This window comes from Uloborus diversus, chromosome 8 (genome assembly GCF_026930045.1).
Source record: "Uloborus diversus isolate 005 chromosome 8, Udiv.v.3.1, whole genome shotgun sequence".
NCBI lineage: Eukaryota > Metazoa > Arthropoda > Arachnida > Araneae > Uloboridae > Uloborus > Uloborus diversus.
In genome coordinates this window covers 113,174,413-113,195,576 of record NC_072738.1, presented here as the reverse complement: position 1 = coordinate 113,195,576, position 21,164 = coordinate 113,174,413, and the positions used below count along the sequence as shown (strand labels likewise).

At 35.4% G+C, this 21,164-nt stretch overlaps 1 protein-coding gene across 1 annotated transcript in view; it reads right to left on the bottom strand.

The window, feature by feature from the left end:
* The window catches only part of LOC129227666 (ammonium transporter Rh type A-like), a 112,566-nt gene that overhangs the window by 85,546 nt on the left and 5,856 nt on the right, over nt 1-21,164 (bottom strand). The window contains exons 3-6 of the mRNA XM_054862258.1: nt 19,783-19,966; nt 13,468-13,618; nt 8,260-8,404; nt 5,658-5,821 (exon numbers count right to left, since the gene is read on the bottom strand). Coding sequence (XP_054718233.1) covers nt 5,658-5,821; nt 8,260-8,404; nt 13,468-13,618; nt 19,783-19,966 — 644 coding nt within the window. The remainder of the gene's footprint in view (nt 1-5,657; nt 5,822-8,259; nt 8,405-13,467; nt 13,619-19,782; nt 19,967-21,164) is intronic.

Genomic DNA, 21,164 nt, shown 5'->3' with positions numbered 1-21,164 from the left:
ATATAAGTATAAGAAATGCAAGCATATTTGAAACGAAGCATAATTATCTGGAAGTGATCCAGTGCATTAGTCGAAAAAAGGGCGTTTTGTCAGCGTTTGAAATCTTATAATGCAGACACTCTGATTTTTAGGGGTCCAAAGCTGACTAAATATTTGAGTTCCAGTTTGTTGTTTAAGAAAAACAAACAAATTAAGATTTTCTTAGTAAATTCTGTTTATTTAAGGGGTGAGATTCTCTAACAAATTTTTTGAGAGAGTGTTTGAGTAACTAAAATTGGCGCTCCTATACTCTAAAAACAACAATTTCAAAAATGACGAAAACGTACTCAACTTTGAACATATCGACACATAACATAACATATTTGAACATATAACATAAAATGGCTCCAACTATGCGGTATTCAAATTTGAAACTTTCAAATACTCAAATCAACATGTGCTCATTTTTGATGTATTTGTGCTCCTTTTGAGTAAGTAATAATTTCAAAATTAAGTATCAACAGAGTTATGTACTCATTTTCGAATATAAAATAATTCAGCACTCTATTTGAAAACATGGGTAGAGGAGACTACTGTACCTTGGGCTATTTCTAAAACTTTTTGGTTTTCAAAAAAAGAATGTGTGATTTTTATGGTTTTTAGTTATTAAAACTTAACTTCAAGCCTTTTTGCATAAGTAAAAAAATATTTTGAATAATAAAAAATATTTTTCTATTTTTGTATATTTTTCACAAATTTTATGTAATTTGGTCCATGGTACATGATGCTCTTGTACTTGCTTAACTGCATGACTTACGTTGTATTCAAGTTTATTGAATCCACTTTCATTCAACTTTCTTGAATGCCTAGTAATGGTTGACCTGCTCACTTTGAATACTTTTTCGGCCTTTCTAAAAGTCTTTTTATTTTTATCAAGATCATTACTTCTTACTGCTTCAATAGCATTTTGCAATGCCTCAACATTTACTGAATCCTTCTTGATTCCAGATTTACTTCGAGGCATGATGAAATTCTACCTAAAAAAAAAATCACTGCAACCTATTGTACCTTGATCCAGTGGTTCAAAGTATAAGATAGAGCTTGGTTTCAAGGTACGCGAGGGTGTATGTTTATACGAAAGTGGCTACCCTAACCTAACAGTTACGTAAAAAGTAAAGACTAAATGTTGAATACACTTACCGAGAGATAGGCAATAGATATAATGGTCAATCAGTTGGTTAACACTAGTCTTTAAAAGTCCAATTTCATTTAAGTAACACTGGAATTATTTACTTTTGTTTGCACAAATCACAAAACAATCACTGTTCACATAAAAGCTAGAGTTTCAACCTACAACTCACTCTGGCAGGTGAAGAGACTGTCATTACTGACATAGTACCGTGATCAGGGCCGATCCTAGGGTGTTGGCCGCCCGTGTGCAAAGACCTAATGTGCCGCCCCTGAAGAGCAATTTGCATGTTTTGACTAATACTTAACGCCCATATAAATCTTTCTTCAAATTTCTGTATCAAGTTCTAATTAAAAAAAAACACACACAAAAGGATGAATTTATGTAAAAAATTAGAAACTCCTTAGATACACTTTATATCTTTGAAGAAAGTAAAAGGTACTGAAATTTACTAGTCTTAAAAACGCATTTTATAGTCTGTCTTTGGTGACATCAGAGTAAAAGGGGGGATCGCCCCCCAGAAAATATACGAAATTGGCGTATGAATAATAGCTGTAATTAATCTTCGGTTGTGTTTGGTTGCAAAGACAAAAGAGTCGGAAACATTCAAGGTCCATGGAGAAATTTTCAATATTGACGTCAAAAATTGCAATTTTAGGAAATTTTTCGAGACATGAGGGAAAGTAATGTTGGAGTTCTTTCCTGAAATTCTTTCAAAATCGATGTCAAATTGCATCTATTTTTTGTGACCTTAATTTAGGAAGGACCGGCGCTCTTCCCAAAAATTTTCTGAAACTACGCATTTTCGGGTTATCTTTGTTGAAATTGCTGGAGGGAGGAAGATTCGGTTGTCTCCTATCGAAAGTTTTCGAAATTGAAGTTTAAAACTCAAATTTAGGCTGTCTTTGGTGACGTTAGGGAGCTGGCATCTTTCCTCCGGTAATTTATCGGCACTATTGTTTCAAAAACACATTTTTGGCTAGATTTGGACACGATAGCGGAAACGGGAAAATATTCCGAACTGAAATATTTTTCGAATTAAAATCAATTTTAGGTTATTTTTGGGAAGGAAGGATTTTGGGGCTCTAAAAAGCACAATTTTGTGCTATATTTAGTGACGTTAACCGGGAAGCTTCAGCGGATCTTTCTGAATATTTTTCGATATTAATATCTGAAAAATACATCTAAAGACTTTTCTCCACCTCACCTCGGCGATTGATGGGGGGTGCCGGATGCCCTCGCGCCGTGAAAATTTACATAAGTCATTCGGAATTTTTTAGAAATGGAAGTCCCAAAATCATATTTTAGGCATTGTTTGATAACGATGGGACAAAGAGCGGGCGGGGGTTCAGTGTGCCCTCAAGAATTGTTTTTTGAAACTGATGTCAATTTCAGGCTAGTTTAGGCAGGAAGGGTTTGGTGGCTCCAAGGAACCGTCTAAAAACGAAATTTTGAGTTATATTATTACGTTGGAGAAAAGAGGGATCCGGGGTATTTCCCCCAAAGTTCTTCAAAACTGATGATTGAAAAAAGCAATTTTAGTTTGTTTTTAAATACTTTAAGTGAGAGGGGGTGGGATTGAGGGCCTATATAGAGACGCTAATTCAGACTATCTTTGGTAGTAATGTTAGGAAATGGATTTCATGGCCCTCTACCGCAAACATTTCGAAAAAGAAATTCGAAAAATGCCATTGAGCAATTTTTGATGACGTTAGGAAGGGCCGTTTCCAGAAAAGACATTTTGAAGTCATCATTTTTAGGCTATGTTTGATTACATTAAGGAAGAAAGGGTGAATTAGAGACTTAATTGGATCCTTAAAATCGGTGGTTCAACCAGCGAAATTTTCCGAAATTAAAGTCCTAAAAACGCAGTTTGAAGCCTTCTTTAGTCTCGTCAAGGCATCCTTTTGCATCTTCGTTTTGGAGCTACACTTAAAATTTGTAACCCGGGGCAAAGGCCCTGTCCTCCTACCTGATCTGAAACCGGGCAGTTCATTCGTGATTTTATTAGAAAAAATTGCTTTCAACGGGAATAATTAAAAATTTTAGTTCGTTGATTATATATGTTTGACTTTCAGGGAAGTCGAAATTTTCCATTCTCTCTCCTCTCCAGTCTCCACGCATCCACGACTGCTGAACACAGACTTTGTTGTCTAAAATGCTTGCGAGAGTATCCAATCAGCATAGTTTTTTTTTACACAAAATATGTCTTTATTGTTTAGGGTCAATAAAAACTTGGGAGGCTGGGTGAAGCATTAGTGGCCTTTAGAAGACACTCTTTCATGCTTCAGAAGGGGGGGGATTTTCGTCATTGCCCCTCCCCTGTATCCATGCCTGATTACCAGTTCTGTCACAAATTTTGCAACCAAATGAAGCATGTGTGTAAAGAGTTGATATTAATGGATAATGGAGCAACACAATGTGCTCTAAACATTCCATTTTTCTTAATATGCTATGCTGTTGGAAAATTGGCACTTACTTTGATAATTGAACATTTAAAATTCAGTACATTTATTTGACTTATTATGTTATCTTTTGAGATTTTCTTGAGGAATTTTGCTTGATTAATAGGACTATATGATGCAGCCTGCGGCCGCCCCTTGCTTTGGCCGCCCGTGTGCGGTGCACACTCTGCACACCTGCTAGGATCGGCCCTGACCGTGATTCCTCACTAGGTAAAAGCGCGATCTGATTAGAGTGCATGGCGCAAGGTACACCTTGGTCAAGGTACAACAGTCTCCTCTACTCATATTTGAAACAAAAGTTCAAGAAAATTTGATAGCCTGAATGTGTTTATTTTTGAAAACTTCATTTTTCTCAGTGTAGTTTTCCTTAAATGTTTGTGTTTTGTAGGTTTGACTACAATGGACCTCGTTGCCTAACCCTTAATAACGCGCCCAACAAGCTGACCAACAAACTCCAGTTCCTGCTTCTCCGTTTCAGATCTTTCGAGTTTCAGCCCAGGATCGTAATTTCTAACACCTACTTTAATGACGATCGTTGGTTCCTTCATGTTCTTTTTTCTTAGTTTTTTGCTGTACTAAGGCACAATAAACATGTTTTCTTCTCTTGTTCCTGTCTTGTCTTTTTGGTGATTTGTGCCGTTACTACCGCGTCAGGAAAGCGTTTCCGACCATGCATTGCTATGTGATTTCCCATCATCTAGGTGTACTCTATCTGCCCTGAAAGTCTGTAAACGCTGTACTGTTACACCCTGTATAGCCTATCACCTTCCTCAATAAATAGACTATTCGACGCAAAAAGAATTTTTCAATTCGGTCGAGTAGTTCCTGAGATTAGCGCGTTCAAACAAACAAACTCTTTCGCTTTATATTATTAGTACAGAGATAAATGCGTTAAGTATGATGCAGATTCGAAACATTCGCATTTAAATCATAGTAATTCTTAACAATATAGTAGTATCTATTAGAAGCGCCAGAAACTCCAGTTCCCATTTGTTGAGCATTTAGCAATTGGTTCCGACTAGCTGTGCCCACATTCCCTAAAAAAGCAGTTCTTGTTTCTCTTTTAAGAGTTAAAGCACAGTAAATCTACTCTCTAAAAAGCTCTTTACACGTGAGATTGAATAATAAAGTAGCAGACCATATAATTTTGAAAAGACATGGCAAAGCGCTCCCGAAGTTTAATGAATAGCGGCTGCAGTAAATAAAGAGGTGTGAACTGTTTCCCAATCGATGCCTACGTTCGAAAGAATTCTTGCTTCTACTAGTTTATTGCATACGGACTAATTGGTCCTTCGCATTAATTAAGAGTTCTCTCTCTTTTTGAATAACAGGAAGAAAGGCTTTTTAAATGAATGACGAACTTCTTTGGAAAGGCAGACTAAAATATCATGATCATCTTTATGGTCAACAAATATATCTTAGAAAATGCATAATGCTTCTTTTTTTCTTTATTTTTTTAATGAATGCGCACTTTTTACTAAAAAATAACAAACGTTTTATAATGATTAAATTGAAAACCGAGCACTAATTTTAAGAAAAGATTTTCCTCTTTTACAATCTCCTGGTTTTATGGAATACTCTTAGTCTTAACGAGCGCGTGAAAACCTGGTGCAACAGCATGAACAATGCAATAATCACTTCCATTGAAGATGCAACTTTTCCTTTAGTTGGTAAATAGAAAACCTGGTGCAAAAATCTGAGCAATGCAGTAATCTCTTATGTGTTTAAGGTCCAACTCTTCCTCTTTCCTCGAGTTGGTAAATAGAAAACCTGGTGTAACAGTCTAAACAATGCAGTAATTGTTTGTTTAGGTAGCAGCTGCTACGTATCTTCTCGTTTGCAAATCGAAATCCTGATGTAACTTTCTGAACAATGCAATAATCGTCAGTGTTGAAGATGCAACTCGTCCTCTAGTTGGTATAAATAGAAAATCTGTTGCAACAGTCTAAACAGTAATTGCATAATAAACTCGTTTGGGTTTAATATGAAATTTATTAAAAGGAAAATCGAAAGAAATAACTTACCATGCTTAGTCTACCCTCTTCATCAATAAGAGAAGATATCGAAAATGTCGTGACACAGGATGCAAGAAGCGCTGCAAACGTATTAATAACACTACGATGTCTTTCCGATCCTACAGCCATTGCTGAATTGAAACTTGGCCAGAACAACCAAAGGAATATCGTGCCTATAGAGGGATTAAAGAAGAAATGTAAATCAGGATACTGTCGCTCTCAGGCAGTGAAATTTTTAATCTCAAAGTATGTCATCAGTGTACAAAAGAGCTACAGGAAATATTTTCTGTTTCCATGAAATTAGCGATTAATATTAATTTAGCACTATATAATACAGCATAAGACCATTTCACAGTACTTTGTTCAAATATAGAGTCCGCAACATGACACTTTTTTCCCCAAAACTATTTAATTTACTGTTAATTAGCACACAATATTATTCTGAGTTAATCCTACCAACACATAAACTCAAAACAAAATAATGTGCTAAACAAACCGTAAATTAAATAGGTTAACGGCAAAAAAGTGTCATGTTGCGGACTCGACATTTTGACAAAATACTGTGAAATAGCCCCATAATCAGTTGACTTGATTTAGGGATCTACAAAGGATGTCAAACATTGGGAGGGGGGGGGGTTCGAGAAATTATGAGAGGGGGACGGGGAGGGAAGGGAAACCAAGAAGTGAGATATATCGCATCTTTTAAAAACTATCAATATGCTTACGAAAAGCAGCTTGACATGTGACATAGGGAAGGCAAGAGGTTTGGGAAAGAGTGATACTTTGTGACAAAAAGGGCAGGAAGGGGGACAAATTTGTTGGAAAAATAAAGTGTGATTTCATTTATGGGCAGCCTCTTATGACTAAGTTATCAAAAAATGAAGTCTTCTCATTCTGCTCTATAGAATATCGTCGCTTCAGAGCAGCAGTAGGATTTCTTATTGCAGAGGTGCCCCCCCAAAGGGCAAGGGCGCACCCCCCCCCCCCAAATATCACGGAGACCCTCCAAAAGCAAGAGCCCCGCCCAAAATGAGAAAAATACCCCTCATAACATCCTTTTTAAAAATTCCAATGGCGCAGCCTGCGCCACGACCCCCCCGCCTCCCCCACCTCTAGGTGGGCAACCCTGCTTACTGCTAATCCTGGGATTAGGTGTCTTACTCTTGCTCTGAGGCGACGATATGCTTGTTAGTATATCCTTCTAATGGTGTGCTCTCGTAGACAAATTCAGTCATCCACATTATAACGCTAACCTTCCCGGAAAAAAATGTAGCGAGTTATCCAATTCGAAGGAGTGATTGCGTAATATTCTTTAAAACAAAACGAAACAAAACCAGTGATTGAGTGATATTCTAAAAAAAAGCGTCACATTTGACAGATTTTTAAAAAAAGTTCCCAAGCGGCAAGGTATGAAAAAGTCTCGTTGTCCATTCGTGGATTGTGATGTCCAATTCAAACGAGAAAATGCGGGATGGGCAAAAAAAAAAAAAAAAAAATTCTTGAATCAGTAAAAGCGCCATTTTGTAACGAGGTGATTCAATTTCGGGGTTTAGTAGGTTCTTTCTTATTCAAAATAAAAAATATTTAAATATTTCCGTTCAAACCATGTTACTGCTGCGTAGTGTTACATTATTCCACAGATCTGGAAACAGCAAAAGACATTCTTCCAACGGACAGACGCGACGTGTGCTTTTTCAGCTGTTCCACCCATAGACTAATAATAAGAGTAGACCGAGCTATGGCAACCCTTTTGCTGCTCATAAACCAAACCATGTGACTGGTGGATATCCTAGCAACAGCGGGCGTTGATCGAAGCAGACGATCTCAACGCAAGCGAGAAATAAAATAAATAGAATTGATGGAATACGGAGGAATGAGCTTTTATGAAATCCTATTTGTAAATTTGTTATTCTAAGTTGTAAATATTTTGTTAATATAGCGAGTTTTTCGTTTAGATGGTACTGTCCATTTTCTTTAGTCAATTTTTCAATAACTTTCTAAGCAATTAAAGATGCAAACGCCCAAAAAGAATCGGCAAACGGTAAGATTCTTACATACAATTTCAATTTAAGATACCGATTAGTACATTTTTGCGTTAACGCAAAACGTTTACGCCATTCCGTTCACGCCAACGCTGACGTAAGATTTCCAAATGAAATAAAAGTTACTGAAAACTGTGATAAAAAACTAATTACGAATGTCAAAATAATACATAACTAAAAGAAAAACCGTTCAATCTCTGCACCTGGAAAAAAAAAATTATAATGAAAACACATTACGTCTTAAAATACATGTCGAGTGCCAAACTATAGATAATGTTGACATCTAGCAACCATGCTGCCAAAGTTTTCGCCAAGCCTTTCCACTAGTCACGTGATGTATCCATGAACCAATTTTTTTCATCAGCAAGTCTGAGAAAGCTCGGTCTACTTATTATTAGTCTATAGTTCCACCGAAGTATAAAGCGGTTGGAATCGGGTGTGTAATGCTGCTGAAACACTGTCGCCGTTCACTCTTAGATATGAAGATACCTTCAAGAACGGGAGATTACCCCCCCCCCCTCCCAAACGATGGGATACGCTGGATTTAAAAAAGACATAAAAATGCTCACCAATCATAGCAAATATATCTGAATGGTAATTTGCTCCTTCTTTGCTGCTACCATTGAAGTCCTTCCTGTAGAGCATGTATGATACCGCAAGTCCAAAATAAGCTCCGAAAGTATGGAGGAAAATTGAACCACCTATGTCAGCTGCCTTTGGAATAAATGATATACCTTATTAATACATGTAACGAATGCATTAAAACTAAAGTACATTCTTACGATTTCAGGTCAACTTCAGGTAATCTTGAGAAATGATGACTTCTTATAAAAGCAGCAAATTTATTTACAACTAGTGATACCCGCACGGCTTTGCCCGTAATAGAAAAATCAAAAGGTCTTTTGGTTCGCCTGTATATTTACAAATAATGTATGGTGAATTTTCTCGCCAGTTGGCTTGTACCCATCTTACGGTCCCACGTTATGATAATTTCGTATCTCGCCAATTGGCTTGTGCCCATGTTACGGTTCCACGTTATGATAATTTCGTAATTTACTCGTCCATCTTATTATTTTTTTTTCTTAAAATTGGAAAAGAAAAAGAACCACATCGAATTTTCGAAAAATCGCTTCGAGGTGCACGCCCCCATGCTACATACTAACTTTGTGCCAAATTTCATGAAAATCGGCTGAACGGTTTAGGCGTATGCGCGTCACAGACATCCTACAGACATCCAGACATCTAGACATCCTCCGGACAGAGAGACTTTCAGCTTTATTATTAGTAAAGATATTTACAAGAGCAGTTCCTAAAACATCTTTCAAATGTCATTCAATAGCGTACGCACGCTAATCACGTGTTTACTTCAAAATACGATTAAAACACAACGACAAAAATCACAGCCCTGATAGATTTTCAACAGGGCTACAGAACAGAACTCTTCACTTACACAGTCAACTAGCTGACTGCCGATGAATAGCGGGTTCTATTTATAATCTTGTATAGGAAAGCACTAGAAATTTCTGGAAAGATTTACAATGATCTCTATAAGGTTCCAAAAATCACCAAAGTTGGTAACATTCTAACATTTGGCGATTTTTTGCCAAGTTTGGCACCAAAAATGGTTGCCAACTTGGCGATATCTCATTTATTTCTCGCCAAGCCCATAGACTTCAAAGTTAAATACACAGAACGCTTTTCAAATTGCAAACAGGTAAGGCATCCTAAACTAATGTAATTTTGAATGAAAAATTAGCGGAGTGAAAACCAAATTAAGCAAGATTACAGCAAATTAATCATATAAAGACATAAAAATAATAACTGTGAACAAAATTTGTAACAATATAATAGTCTTGGCACTCTTGGCTTCCTAATGAGGTTTTCCACCTCCAGCTCAGTCACTTCCTACGCCCGGCTAATGAGTGACAATAAGCACGAAACTGCAATCCTCGGCTGGAATGACTGAGTTGGCGGTGTATTTCATGTATGGCGTTGATAAGTTGACTTCCGGTCTGCTGAGGCTTCTTGAACAATTCAATTTGTTAAAACATGGGCAAGGAGAATCGGTTTAAGCAGCGATAATGATTATTGGCGTTGTAACAATCTAAAGATTCCTCTTCTTTCAACCTAAGCATAAATAAATTCTTCCAGGGTCAGGCATAAATTTACCTAAGCCTCACTATACCATTCAAATAAATAAACTCTAATGTAAATCATAATGAATGTTTAAGTCTTGATAGAACAAAATAACCATAAAAATACATTGCATAGTAATGTGTTCGCATTTATAATACGTATAAAACAGTTTTTAAAAAATGTTTTTTTTAGTCATAACACATGCAGTCTTTGAAACTACGTTCACATGAAACTTTCTTTATGTTCTACTTTTTATGAACTTTGAGAAAACTTTCTTTGCATTAAATTTGTCATATTGTGCGTCTAGAATAATTTTAAACATATAAGACAACATCTATGAATGAATAACCGTTCGAAACACATTTGTCCTCTTATACTATCTAATTACTGGCACACAAATAAATCGGTTGATTTATCAAGGCATTATTACCTTGATTTATCTTCAAATAATTATATATATATATATATATATATATATATATATATATATATTTATTGTTTTATTTCCAAGCAAACTTCAACAGACACATATCAGAAGTATTTAATTGCAGCATTGAATGATAAAACTTATTCCAAAAATATTTTAATTATTTCAGGCAGTTGCGTTTGCGAAATGGACTTTTAAATGAATGATTAGTTACTGCTATTATTATTGAACCCCAGATTAAATACAGTGAATGATAGGTCCACCGGCATTTTTCAAAATTTTGACTCTTAATTAAGAATAAGAATCACTTTTTTTGGTACAGATAATTAATTAGTAATTGTTATAACTATTTATGAAGAAATTGCGTAAAACTAAATAATTCCTTTTTATTTTATGAAACTTTTCATTTTTAGGACGTTTCGAAAAAATAGGTCCACCTTCAGAAATTTTGCTCTAACAACGTTCATTTCCAAACAAATTGCATAAATCTCGTTGCTTAGTCTTACTGCGAGATTATGTAGGTTGCTGTGGAGGTATTTAAACAAATTTAAGCATCACGTTGTAAGCAAACGAAATGGGTCGTCGTTGCAGTCTTTCGCTGGTTGAGCTAGGGAAGATTGAAGCATTTAAAAAGTGTGGAAAATCGAACAGAGAAAATAAGTAAGCTTTTAAATAGATCGCATAATGTTGCAAACAGTTTTTTGCGACTTAGAAATGCTTATGGCAGCAAAAAAAAAAAAAAAAATACTGGCAGCCCATCAAAATTGGAGTATTTATTTTTTTTTAAATTAATTTAATTTTTAAATATTTTGGTACTTTTTTTCTTTTTTTTTTTTTGAGCTCATAAACTTGTGGGACTTCTCTTCGCTTTTATTCTCCCCTTTTTTAACTCGTAAACCTGTGTACCATCGGTTTTCTTCTTGTTTCTTTACCTTTATTTATTTATTTTGAACCTTTTTTTTTACTTCATCTTTTTTTTTACACTTTTCTTTTTGCGCCCTTGAGATGCTAAGGTCGAGGCTCTCTTGCGGTACTCAGACCGCCCCTGCGCAGAAAAAATACTGCAAAAGTCAAGACAGAATTACAAATCTCATTTGCACGCAATTCTTGTAAAACTACGGAATTCAGAGACGCATTCGCTCTAATTGAGAACTTAGTCTATCTGGACGGCCCGTAATTGAGCTGAAGATGATTCACTTATACGCTCAATTATTCTTTAAACTGGTAGATGAAAATACTTTTCACAGAAATGAAAAGTCTGCGTTTGTGTAACTTGTTGCGATTCAGGAAACTTTTTGACAGAAATACTTTATTGTCACAAGAAATGGATGAAAATCTGAAATCCCGAAATGTTCCACGGAAATAATTAGTGACGTTTCGAAACTTTTTTTTTTTTTTTTTACAGTGATTTAACGAAACTAAAATAAAGATTTATTAAAATGATTGTTCTGTTAAGAAGTGATTTTTTCTTTTTAATAAACTTTTAAATAAAACTAGCATTTACATAAAATTTAAAATTCCACTTAAAATAAAAAATAATTCATAAAATAATTAAAATAATTTATACATTTAAAAGTTGGAAAATTTTGATTAATGCAATCCATCAACTGAAAAAAAAAAGTATTCAAGGCTCCTTATAAATGTTAAATAATTCACCAAATAAAAGAATCGAGTCAATCTCTTATATAATTAAAAACTGAGCGTATTTATGTATGTCCAAGCTTCTTCTCCCGAACGACAGTGAACTGACCATCGAACCAGGTATCGATGGATTCGTAATCTTCCCGTCTTCATGTTTGGCTATTTAACATAATCCTCCGATAATAATTAGCGGAGATATCAATTAAAAACTATTAATTATGGTTCTTTGATTTCAAAATCAAATTCCAATTTTTCGAAAGCTTTCCTCCATTCAAATTATTATTCAGTGCTTCATCTCAACTTTCCGCAACAATGCTTTTATTAAAATGTATAGCGGTGAAGAAAATCATTGAGATGAAAGATCTGTTGCCATTTTTTTTCTCCAATATGAACAGGCAAAATTCTTGTTTTTGTTTTGAGGCTTTTCCTGTAATCAGGGGATTTAAAATGTTTACTTTTTGTGATTTTTCCGCAATCTGCCGCAAAATGTCACTGACTTTTTTTTTTTTGGTTCAAACCTGAGTGTTGAACTCGCGTCACTTGACATAACTTTTATTTTCGAGGTCGACCGTGCAAAGCCGGGCGACGCAGCTAGTCTAAAATAATTAAAAACTGAGCGTATCTATGTATGTCTGTATCTATATCCGAGTTACTTCTCCCGAACGCCAGTGACCTGACCATCGAACCAGGTATCGATAGATTCGTAATTTTTCCGTCCCTATGTTTGGCTATTTAACATAATCCTCCGATTATAATTAGCGGAGATATCAATTAAAAACTATTAATTATGATACTTAGATTTCGACATGAAATCCGTATTTCTCGAAGACTTTCCGCAATTCATATTATTATACAGTGCTTCATCTCAACTTTCCGCAGCAATGCTTTTATTAAAATTTGTAGCGGGTGAAGAAATTCATTGAGAAGAAAGATCTATTGTCATTTTGTTTTTTCGAATATGAAAATATAAAATTCTGAATTTTGTTTTGAGGCTTTTCCTGTAACCGGGGGATTTAAAATGTTTCCTTTTTGGTTATTTTTCCGCAATCTACCGCAAAATTTTAGTTTTTTTTTTTTTGTTCAAGCCAGACATAATTTTTATTTTTGAGGTAGACCGTGCAAAAGCCGGGCGACGCAGCTAATAATAGACATAAACATTTCCATTAAAATCAAGTTAAAACATGCGGAGCAATTTTTGCAACAATATCAGCGATATGTATGTTTTTTCTAATTATTTAAAAAGTAAACAAGTCGCAAATGGCCATTAAAACTTGACCATGGAGAGATAGCGGATAACCTTGAAGCGGAAACATCATTTGTATTAGGTTGTTTGTTTTTATTTTATAATACTCGTAGATAGAATCAGCAGGAACGCGTCTCTTATTACTCGGCGCGTTCCAGCCGATTCTACCAATGACAAATGATGTTTCCCTTCAAGATCACCCGCCATCTCTCCGTGGTTAAGCGGTAACACAAGCGCAGAGCCCACAACAGTAATGTACATTTCAATCAATGATTAGAGAGCCAGTAATACCAATGAAAAGTAAAATAGAAAGGAGCCTTTTACTTTTACCTTAAAAATATGAACACCAAGATGCTCGTTGCAACCAAATATCGCTATTTCTATAATCGACATCACCACCAGTTGCAGAGGACTTGCCTTGCCCAGTAGCGCACCGTACGAAATAAGGACAGTTGCTGAAGCAAAGTTTCCATTAATTAAACTAAAAAAAACCAACATTATCACTCTTCAAGAAATATATGTTTCATAGTAGTTAGAATAAAACACTGGTTCGTAAAGACAAAACTAGTTTCGACCATGATAAGTTGAAACATAGAACCTTACAAAATAATCAAGATACAGGATTTCCAGGAAATGACTCCCTGATTTCAAAATTAAATATCTCGAAAGCAAAGGTCGATATTGGAATAAAATAAACGGTACGGAAATTGTGAAACCCACAAAAATCATGTACAGAAACTTGGAAATTAGTGACAAAAATTGCCAACAGGGGGCTCTGCACGGTGCTTCAGCGGTAGTTTTACCTCTCTGAGGTACTTACATTTACTCTAGAAATTATCGTTCAACTCCTTCGCAGCGCTATTTATGAGGATTTTTATAGCAATTACAGCCTGCAGTGCCCCTGTTACCAATTTTCGTACCTAATTTCCGAGTTTCTATAGATGATTTTTATGGGTTTCACCATAAACGTATCGTTTTCGCAAGCCCAAATGTTTTCTGCGTCGAAAAATAACTATTGCATTGCTATTTTTATCCTAAACGAGCTGATATGTGCAACACATGACTTCCTTTTACTCCAATTTAAAGATAATAGTGCCTCAGAGTGAGCAAAAAAACACTTTAAATACTTTCATTCCAAGTCTGTTGCGAACCGAAGCAGAGAAAACGGTTAGAGTTTCATACAGTTATTTTCCCAATATTGGCAGTTTTATTCAATGGTTAACTCTTTAAATATGGCCAAATTAAAACCAAATTATAATAAAAAAAACCGCCAAATTCGTCGCCAAGTTGGCGACAAAACTTGGCGGCCAAAAGCTTGCCGATATATTGCCAAGTGTAGGTCAAATTATAGCACCGCTTGAGTTTACATTGAAATTAACAATGATTTTACCCCAAAAAGGTGTAAAAGATCCCCTTTGGAACATCCGAATGCAACCAAAAGAGAAAGTGCACAATTAGACCCCACTTGGAGTCTATGTAACAAATTTCAACACTCTAGGACATACCGTTCTTCAATTATGCGAGATACATACACATATACACACATACGTACATACAGACGTCACGAGAAAACTCGTTGTAATTAACTCGGGGGTCGTCAAAATGGATTCTTCAGGTGTCTATACGTTCTTAGGCATGTATCCACGTGTGGTCGGGTTGAAAAAAAAAACTCAACATTCATTCGGGGGTGAGCAAAATTGAAATTAAGGCCGATTTTTGAGTGAAATCGTTTTTGCGAATACAATACTTCCTTTTTTGTAAAAGGAAGTAAAAAGAAGAACACTTTTTGACTATCAAACACTCGGTTGATCGCCTTATACAGACTGAAGAACGCATTTCTGACTCTTCAATGCTATGATTTCAAATCGTCCAGGTGTGCTACATCACTTCTTGAAGTTCAGACCAATTTTTTAGATTCACCTGTATATGTATGTTCGTATGTATGTATGTATGTTTGTATGTATTTTTGTATGTATTAGTGATCGGCATAATCGAGAACTTATGATAATCGAGATCTTTCGAGCGATTAACTTCTCGATTATTTTTTATCGATATCTACTCGAGAGGTGATAATCGAAAACTCGAGATGGGATAATCGAGAACTGGAGATGTGGTAACCAAGAAGTTGAGATACGATAATCGAGAACTCGAGGTACGATAATCGAGAACTTGAGACGTCACAACCAAGAACTCGAGAAGTGACAATCGAGAACTCGAGAGACAATAATCAAGAACTCCAGATCTGATAATCGAGAAATCGTGATAATCGGGTTCTCGAATGATCGTGAATAATAGAGTGATTCGATTATGCCCATCCAACACTAGTATGTATGTACAAATGTATGTGTAGTTGTATGTAGATATACATATGGTTAATAGATTATTTAATTATTTATTTCGGGGAAAATACTTTAGAAAGTTTATTTTGAAAAGTCTCAATGTACTATCTATTATCTTAAATAATGCCCAGGATAAAGACCCATCAAAATGCACTTCCAATCCCTTCATCACATAAATTATGTATCTAATTTTCGAATCAATTTGTCTTAAAAGCAATTTGTATGGCTGGCACCGCTCCAGCTTCACCGAATGGTTTTCCACTGTTAGTTAACTTGGGGAAAAGAATAAGTAATTACTCTAACATTACTACAAGCGTTTTAATCTCCGAATTCCCATCATACAGTAATGGTCTTTTGAATAATAATATAATGTTAAATATCAGTCTAAGCTGCGTTGAATTTGCAGTAATGTGTCATGAGTTATCCTCGATTCTATTCCACAAAAATTGTTTGCATTAATTTTAATGAGTTTTATTGATTCTTATAGCCTTAAGAAAAAATAAATTATGTGATCTGTCTGAATCAGTTATTCTGTAGTTTTCTTAGTTATAACGTTGTGCACTTTTGCTTACTTTTGGAAATCATGTTTTCGGAAAGGTGCATTGAAAATAATTTAATACATGAAAATCGGCAGTAAACTAATAAAATAACAACAAAATTGTACTTAAGATAAATAAATACCTTTGTGCTGAACAGTAAAGTAAGAAAACCAACGTTAAAAAAAAGCACAAATTTGCCATTTACAGCAAACACGTGTTTCGGCGTTACAGGGAACGCCTTTTTCAATGCAAAAAGTAATGAGCTTATGGATGAAAAGACATCCGACAAAAGAACGTTGTTTTTCTTACTTAACATTGTACTTGTTTAGACCTTTTTTATCTATTAATTAAGTAATGCTGGAGTACTACTATCTTTACTAAATCAGAAGTTCCAAAGCTTTTTCGATTCGCGCCACCTTTTCAGCAATCACAATTTTCTCTCGGTACCCAAGTCCGTATCTATTCTATTATACACATTGACACCATGGATACTCCGCAACACTTCTCGCCGCACCTTGCGACACCCCGGGATGTCGCAGCACCCACCTTTGGAACCCCTGTACTGTCTGTACTAAGTAACAGCCTCTATCCTCATATACATAATCAATGAAACTCGCGCCACGGCATTATAATTTGATAATCTGTTTTGGTAATGTTTAAAATGCAGGGAAAGGCTTTATTGTGACAAAGCTGAATTGTATCCGGTAACTTAACTGTTTTACTGGTAAGACTGTCATTTCAGGGGAATGATGAAACGAAAATAGGGTCAACAATAAACGCTACCTACTGGAGTTTAGGGTTAATCAACCGGAGTTATGGCTACAATTTCAACTATCAAAATATCACCACACAAGCAATGGCTTCGTTCAAATGCAAAAAACAATTTTCACCCGTCATACCTTGACGGGAGATTTTCGAGTTTTTTAAATAATGCTGTGTGTCGATATCTCAAGCAACACATTACATTGCGGCATGTTAATAAAACACCGCCAAACAAAAATAAATAAATAAATAAATAAATAAAAAATAAAGTGTCGTTGAATCGCAAGAGTATAAGGAAGTAACGTGTAGCTGCATTAATTTCAGTAATCATTTTTACAAGGTTTCAATCAGCTGAGAAAGAAAAACTCAGATTCTTTGCTAATTCAAAAGTGCAGCAGAATTACAAATCATAGAATGGAACAGTGGCGCAGTCAGAAATTTTTCTGGGACGGGTTTTCAAAATGGAAAATTGTTGCTTTCTTTCCCATTCATTTACAATGCGTAATTATTCAATATCAAAGAATTTCTACAGATTAGAAATTATTCATTCAAAGTAACTGCTTAAAAACCATTAATAATTCGCATTGATATCACTGTAAAACAAAGAAAGTGGGCAAAGATACAGAATATTTATTATTAGTTTTACTTTAAACTTATATTCATTTTTTGCGTGTTTTTCACGAGATCATTTAAAAACCTCCTCCTCAAATACATTCATGTCTTTATGAATGTCAAATGCTAGCTAATAACGGTTTCGATATTTCGATGAGAATTGGTTAAGAGCCTCAGAAAATCCGGTACGGTAGGCTTCCTCTCTCTAGATGTCCCTAAGAAAAATTTGTGCAGTGATGGAAGTGCTGAGGGACCATGATACCCTGTAGAGCTCTGCTGACACTATTTTAGCTATCTTATACCAGTGGGACGTGGGGTGCTCATCATGAAATACAAATTTTATATTTAAGAATTGAAAAATAATTTCTGGCTGCTTCCCGATCATTAAAAGCAGTAAGATATTTTGTTGAAACTTATTCCACTTGGAAAAGCTCAAATACTTTGCTTTTTTTCCTTGATTTTAACAGAGGAAATGAATGTGCTTGTGTTCTGAGAGGGGTTTTAACCCCAAAACCCTTCCCGTGGCTGCGCCACTGGCATGGAATATTAGTTCAACATTTCGCAAAAGTTAAAACAACATAGCTTTATGACTATATAGTAAAGATAGTCCCTACACAATTTTATTTAATCGGATGTAACGAAATATACATCAAACTTAGAAAGTTTAAAATGAACGTAATTAGAGAAGAAAATTACAAAAATATTGCAGAAACTTATTTTATGTGCCTGCTGCTTATCGTTGGAGGCCTAAAACGTTTTTTGAGGAGAAAAACGGTTGTCCTGCAATCTCGAAGCAATTACGTGCAATACTTTTTGCAATTTTAAGCTCGAATAACATTGATTTAACCATTTACTTTTCCAGCAGAAAGGCAAATGTTTTATTCAGCATACAATGTTTTTTTCAAATTGGCATGTTCTATGTAGAAAATTTACCACAAACATAACGATAAATAACTTTTGATTTAGCTTTTCAAGAATTAATGATATCCGAACAAAACATAAAGGTTAAAAAGGGGTCAAGTTCGATAGGAACGGCGTTCAAGGTAGTCGGTGTCCTTGTCTGTAGTATAGATCAAACGGATATAGCTTGTCCACGGAGAGATGGCGGATGAATTCGAAGCGGGAACGGACCACTTCTTTTTGTAATAGTTAGGATCAGCAAGAATGGGTGGCTTACTGCATGCGCTTCTTGCTGATTCTATCTATTACAAAATGAAGTGGCCCGTTTCCGCTTCGAGTTCCCCCGCCATTTCTCCGTGGTCAAGCTTTACCAAGTTCCATTAACCATAGGTGTAGGAACTTCCAAAGTTCTTTGATTTATTTAGAGAAAAAAATTGTGACTATTTTTGATGTCGGAATTTCAACTTGGCGAGTTAATTCATAGTTGGAGGAGTCAAATTTCCAAACGCATTTTAGAGACAATTTAAACTTGCCAAGTTATAACCCCGATATTAGAGATCCTATATACGGGGGGGGGGGGGGGAGATTGGACAACGGCGTGCCGTTCTCCGCCGCCATGTTTAGTCCAAGTGTTGTCAGCTCGAAATGCTGCGCTGTGTGAATTTTTAGCTTTCCCACTGAATATAAGACATGGCATTTTTAAAGAACAGACATATTTTTTCCTAATCGTATTTTTATTAAACGGAGTGAACGCCAAGTGTGGCAATCCGGTGCCAATCGTTTCGTATCGTCATAGCGCTTACAAAATTTTATTTTTCTCAAAACTTGTTCATAGATAGGAAAAGAAAAAAACCCCCAGATATTTATGATCTGCACATTGCTTTTCATAATATCTTAAATATCTTCCAATTTTTTCGATACAACGTACAGTGATATTTGGGGCAGAAAATGCATTACGGTCTACGGGAAGTGAGCATCTTTGGACATAAGATGGCCGCCGTCCCGAAGTTGTCCAATCTCTCCGTATTTAGGACCTCTACCCCGATATCAAAAAAAGTAACAAATTGTTTTCTAAATGAATTGAACAACGTTTATTTTTTCACCTATAATTAAAGGAAATAGGGGCTAGTTCGATTTGAAATATTTTGACAGTGACACCGACTACCCCGAAATGTCGTTTCCCTTGAACTTGGTCCCATTGTCATCTCTTTTTTTTTCTTGAGATTTCTAGTAACTCTTTCGGTCTAAACTTTAATCAAACAATGTTCCGATTTCAACTAATGTGTCTTGTTACTTACTTAGTAATCAAATAATGTTCCGATCATTTAATCAAATAATGTTCGATTTCAACTAATGTGCCTTGTTACATACTTAGCAATCAAATAATGTTCCGCTCATTTAATTAAATAATGTTCCGATCATTTAATCAAATAATGTTCCGATCATTTAATCAAATAATGTTCCGATTTCAACTAATGTGTCTTGTTACTTACTTAGTAATGTTGATAGGAATCTTTCCGTTCTGCATTTTCCAAACTCCTTGCATGATTATGGCCCACTGAATGGAAATTGCGGCAAGCAAGAAGTTTAATCCAACAGCGCTGTAGCCGTATTTTTTCATAAAAGTCATAAGAAATCCGAAGCCGATAAAGATCATAACGTTCACATCTTGAAACACTGCAATGAAAACAATCTCATGAAATTTATGGAAAAAAGGTTACTTAAAGTCAGAGTTCTCAACCTGCTGGCCAGAAGAATTTTAAAGAACGTCTGAGTGATTAAAAGAATAAAGGGTAAAACGAAGTATAGTTTACTCAATTTTGTGGTAACACTGTAAAAAAATTTCGACACGTAACTGGTAATTTTCATGGAACTTTTCGGGATTTTACAGGTTTTCACCAATTTGCTGTGAAAATTAAGTATCTTCGTCAAAAAGGTTCCTGAATTGCTCCAAGTTGCACGAATGTAGGTTTTTCACTGTTGAGAAAATAATTTTAGCTGCCAGTTTAAAGATTAACTGAACCTATTTAAGTGTATCGGCTTAAGATCGGCTACGGCACATCTAGATTGCCTAAGATATCAGTGAGAGCGCATAAGTCTCTGGATTTCGCAGCTTTGCAAGAATTGCAAGTAAGTCAGATGCTTAATATTTGCAATTCTCGCTTAGCGTTGGCCTTAGTTGCTTTTGGAGCTTTCTTAGTAAATCAATAAGATGCCAAGCTACTACTTAAAACCTAATTCAGTTTGCTCTGTAGGTTTCAGAAACGTGACGGGTTTTAACCGGAGATATTTCTGTATTATTTAGAAATATTAAAGCATTTTAGGAAGATTTTTAGCGGAAAACATTTTTGTTTTTTGCTCTTGCAAGATATGTTACTGACAGAAATAGGGCACATCAGCTGCCCATTATTTTCCAGGAACGTTTCTGAATAGTTTTTACAGTGCATATGCATGTTTAACAACAGTACCCGCCCTATCGTTAATATACTGAAAGTAACGGGTGTTACAGGCCAACTTTACTTAAATCCTAGATTACCTTAAATAAATTTGTTTTATTTTATTGGTCCTTGTATTTCATATGCTTCAGTAATAAAAGGCTTAAAATAAAATTATGTATCTTACATAATTAAAAACTGAGCGTATGTATGTATCTAGCTATCTATGTCCGAGTTACTTCTCCCAAACGCCAGTGTTTCGAACTAACCATCGAACCAGGTATCGATAGATTCGTAATTTTCCCGTCTTTATGTTTGGATATTTAACATAATCCTCCGGTAATAATTAACGGAGACATCAATTAAAAACTATTAATTATGATGCTTAGATTTCGACATAAAATCCCTATTTTTCGAAGGCTTTCCTCCATTCAAACTAT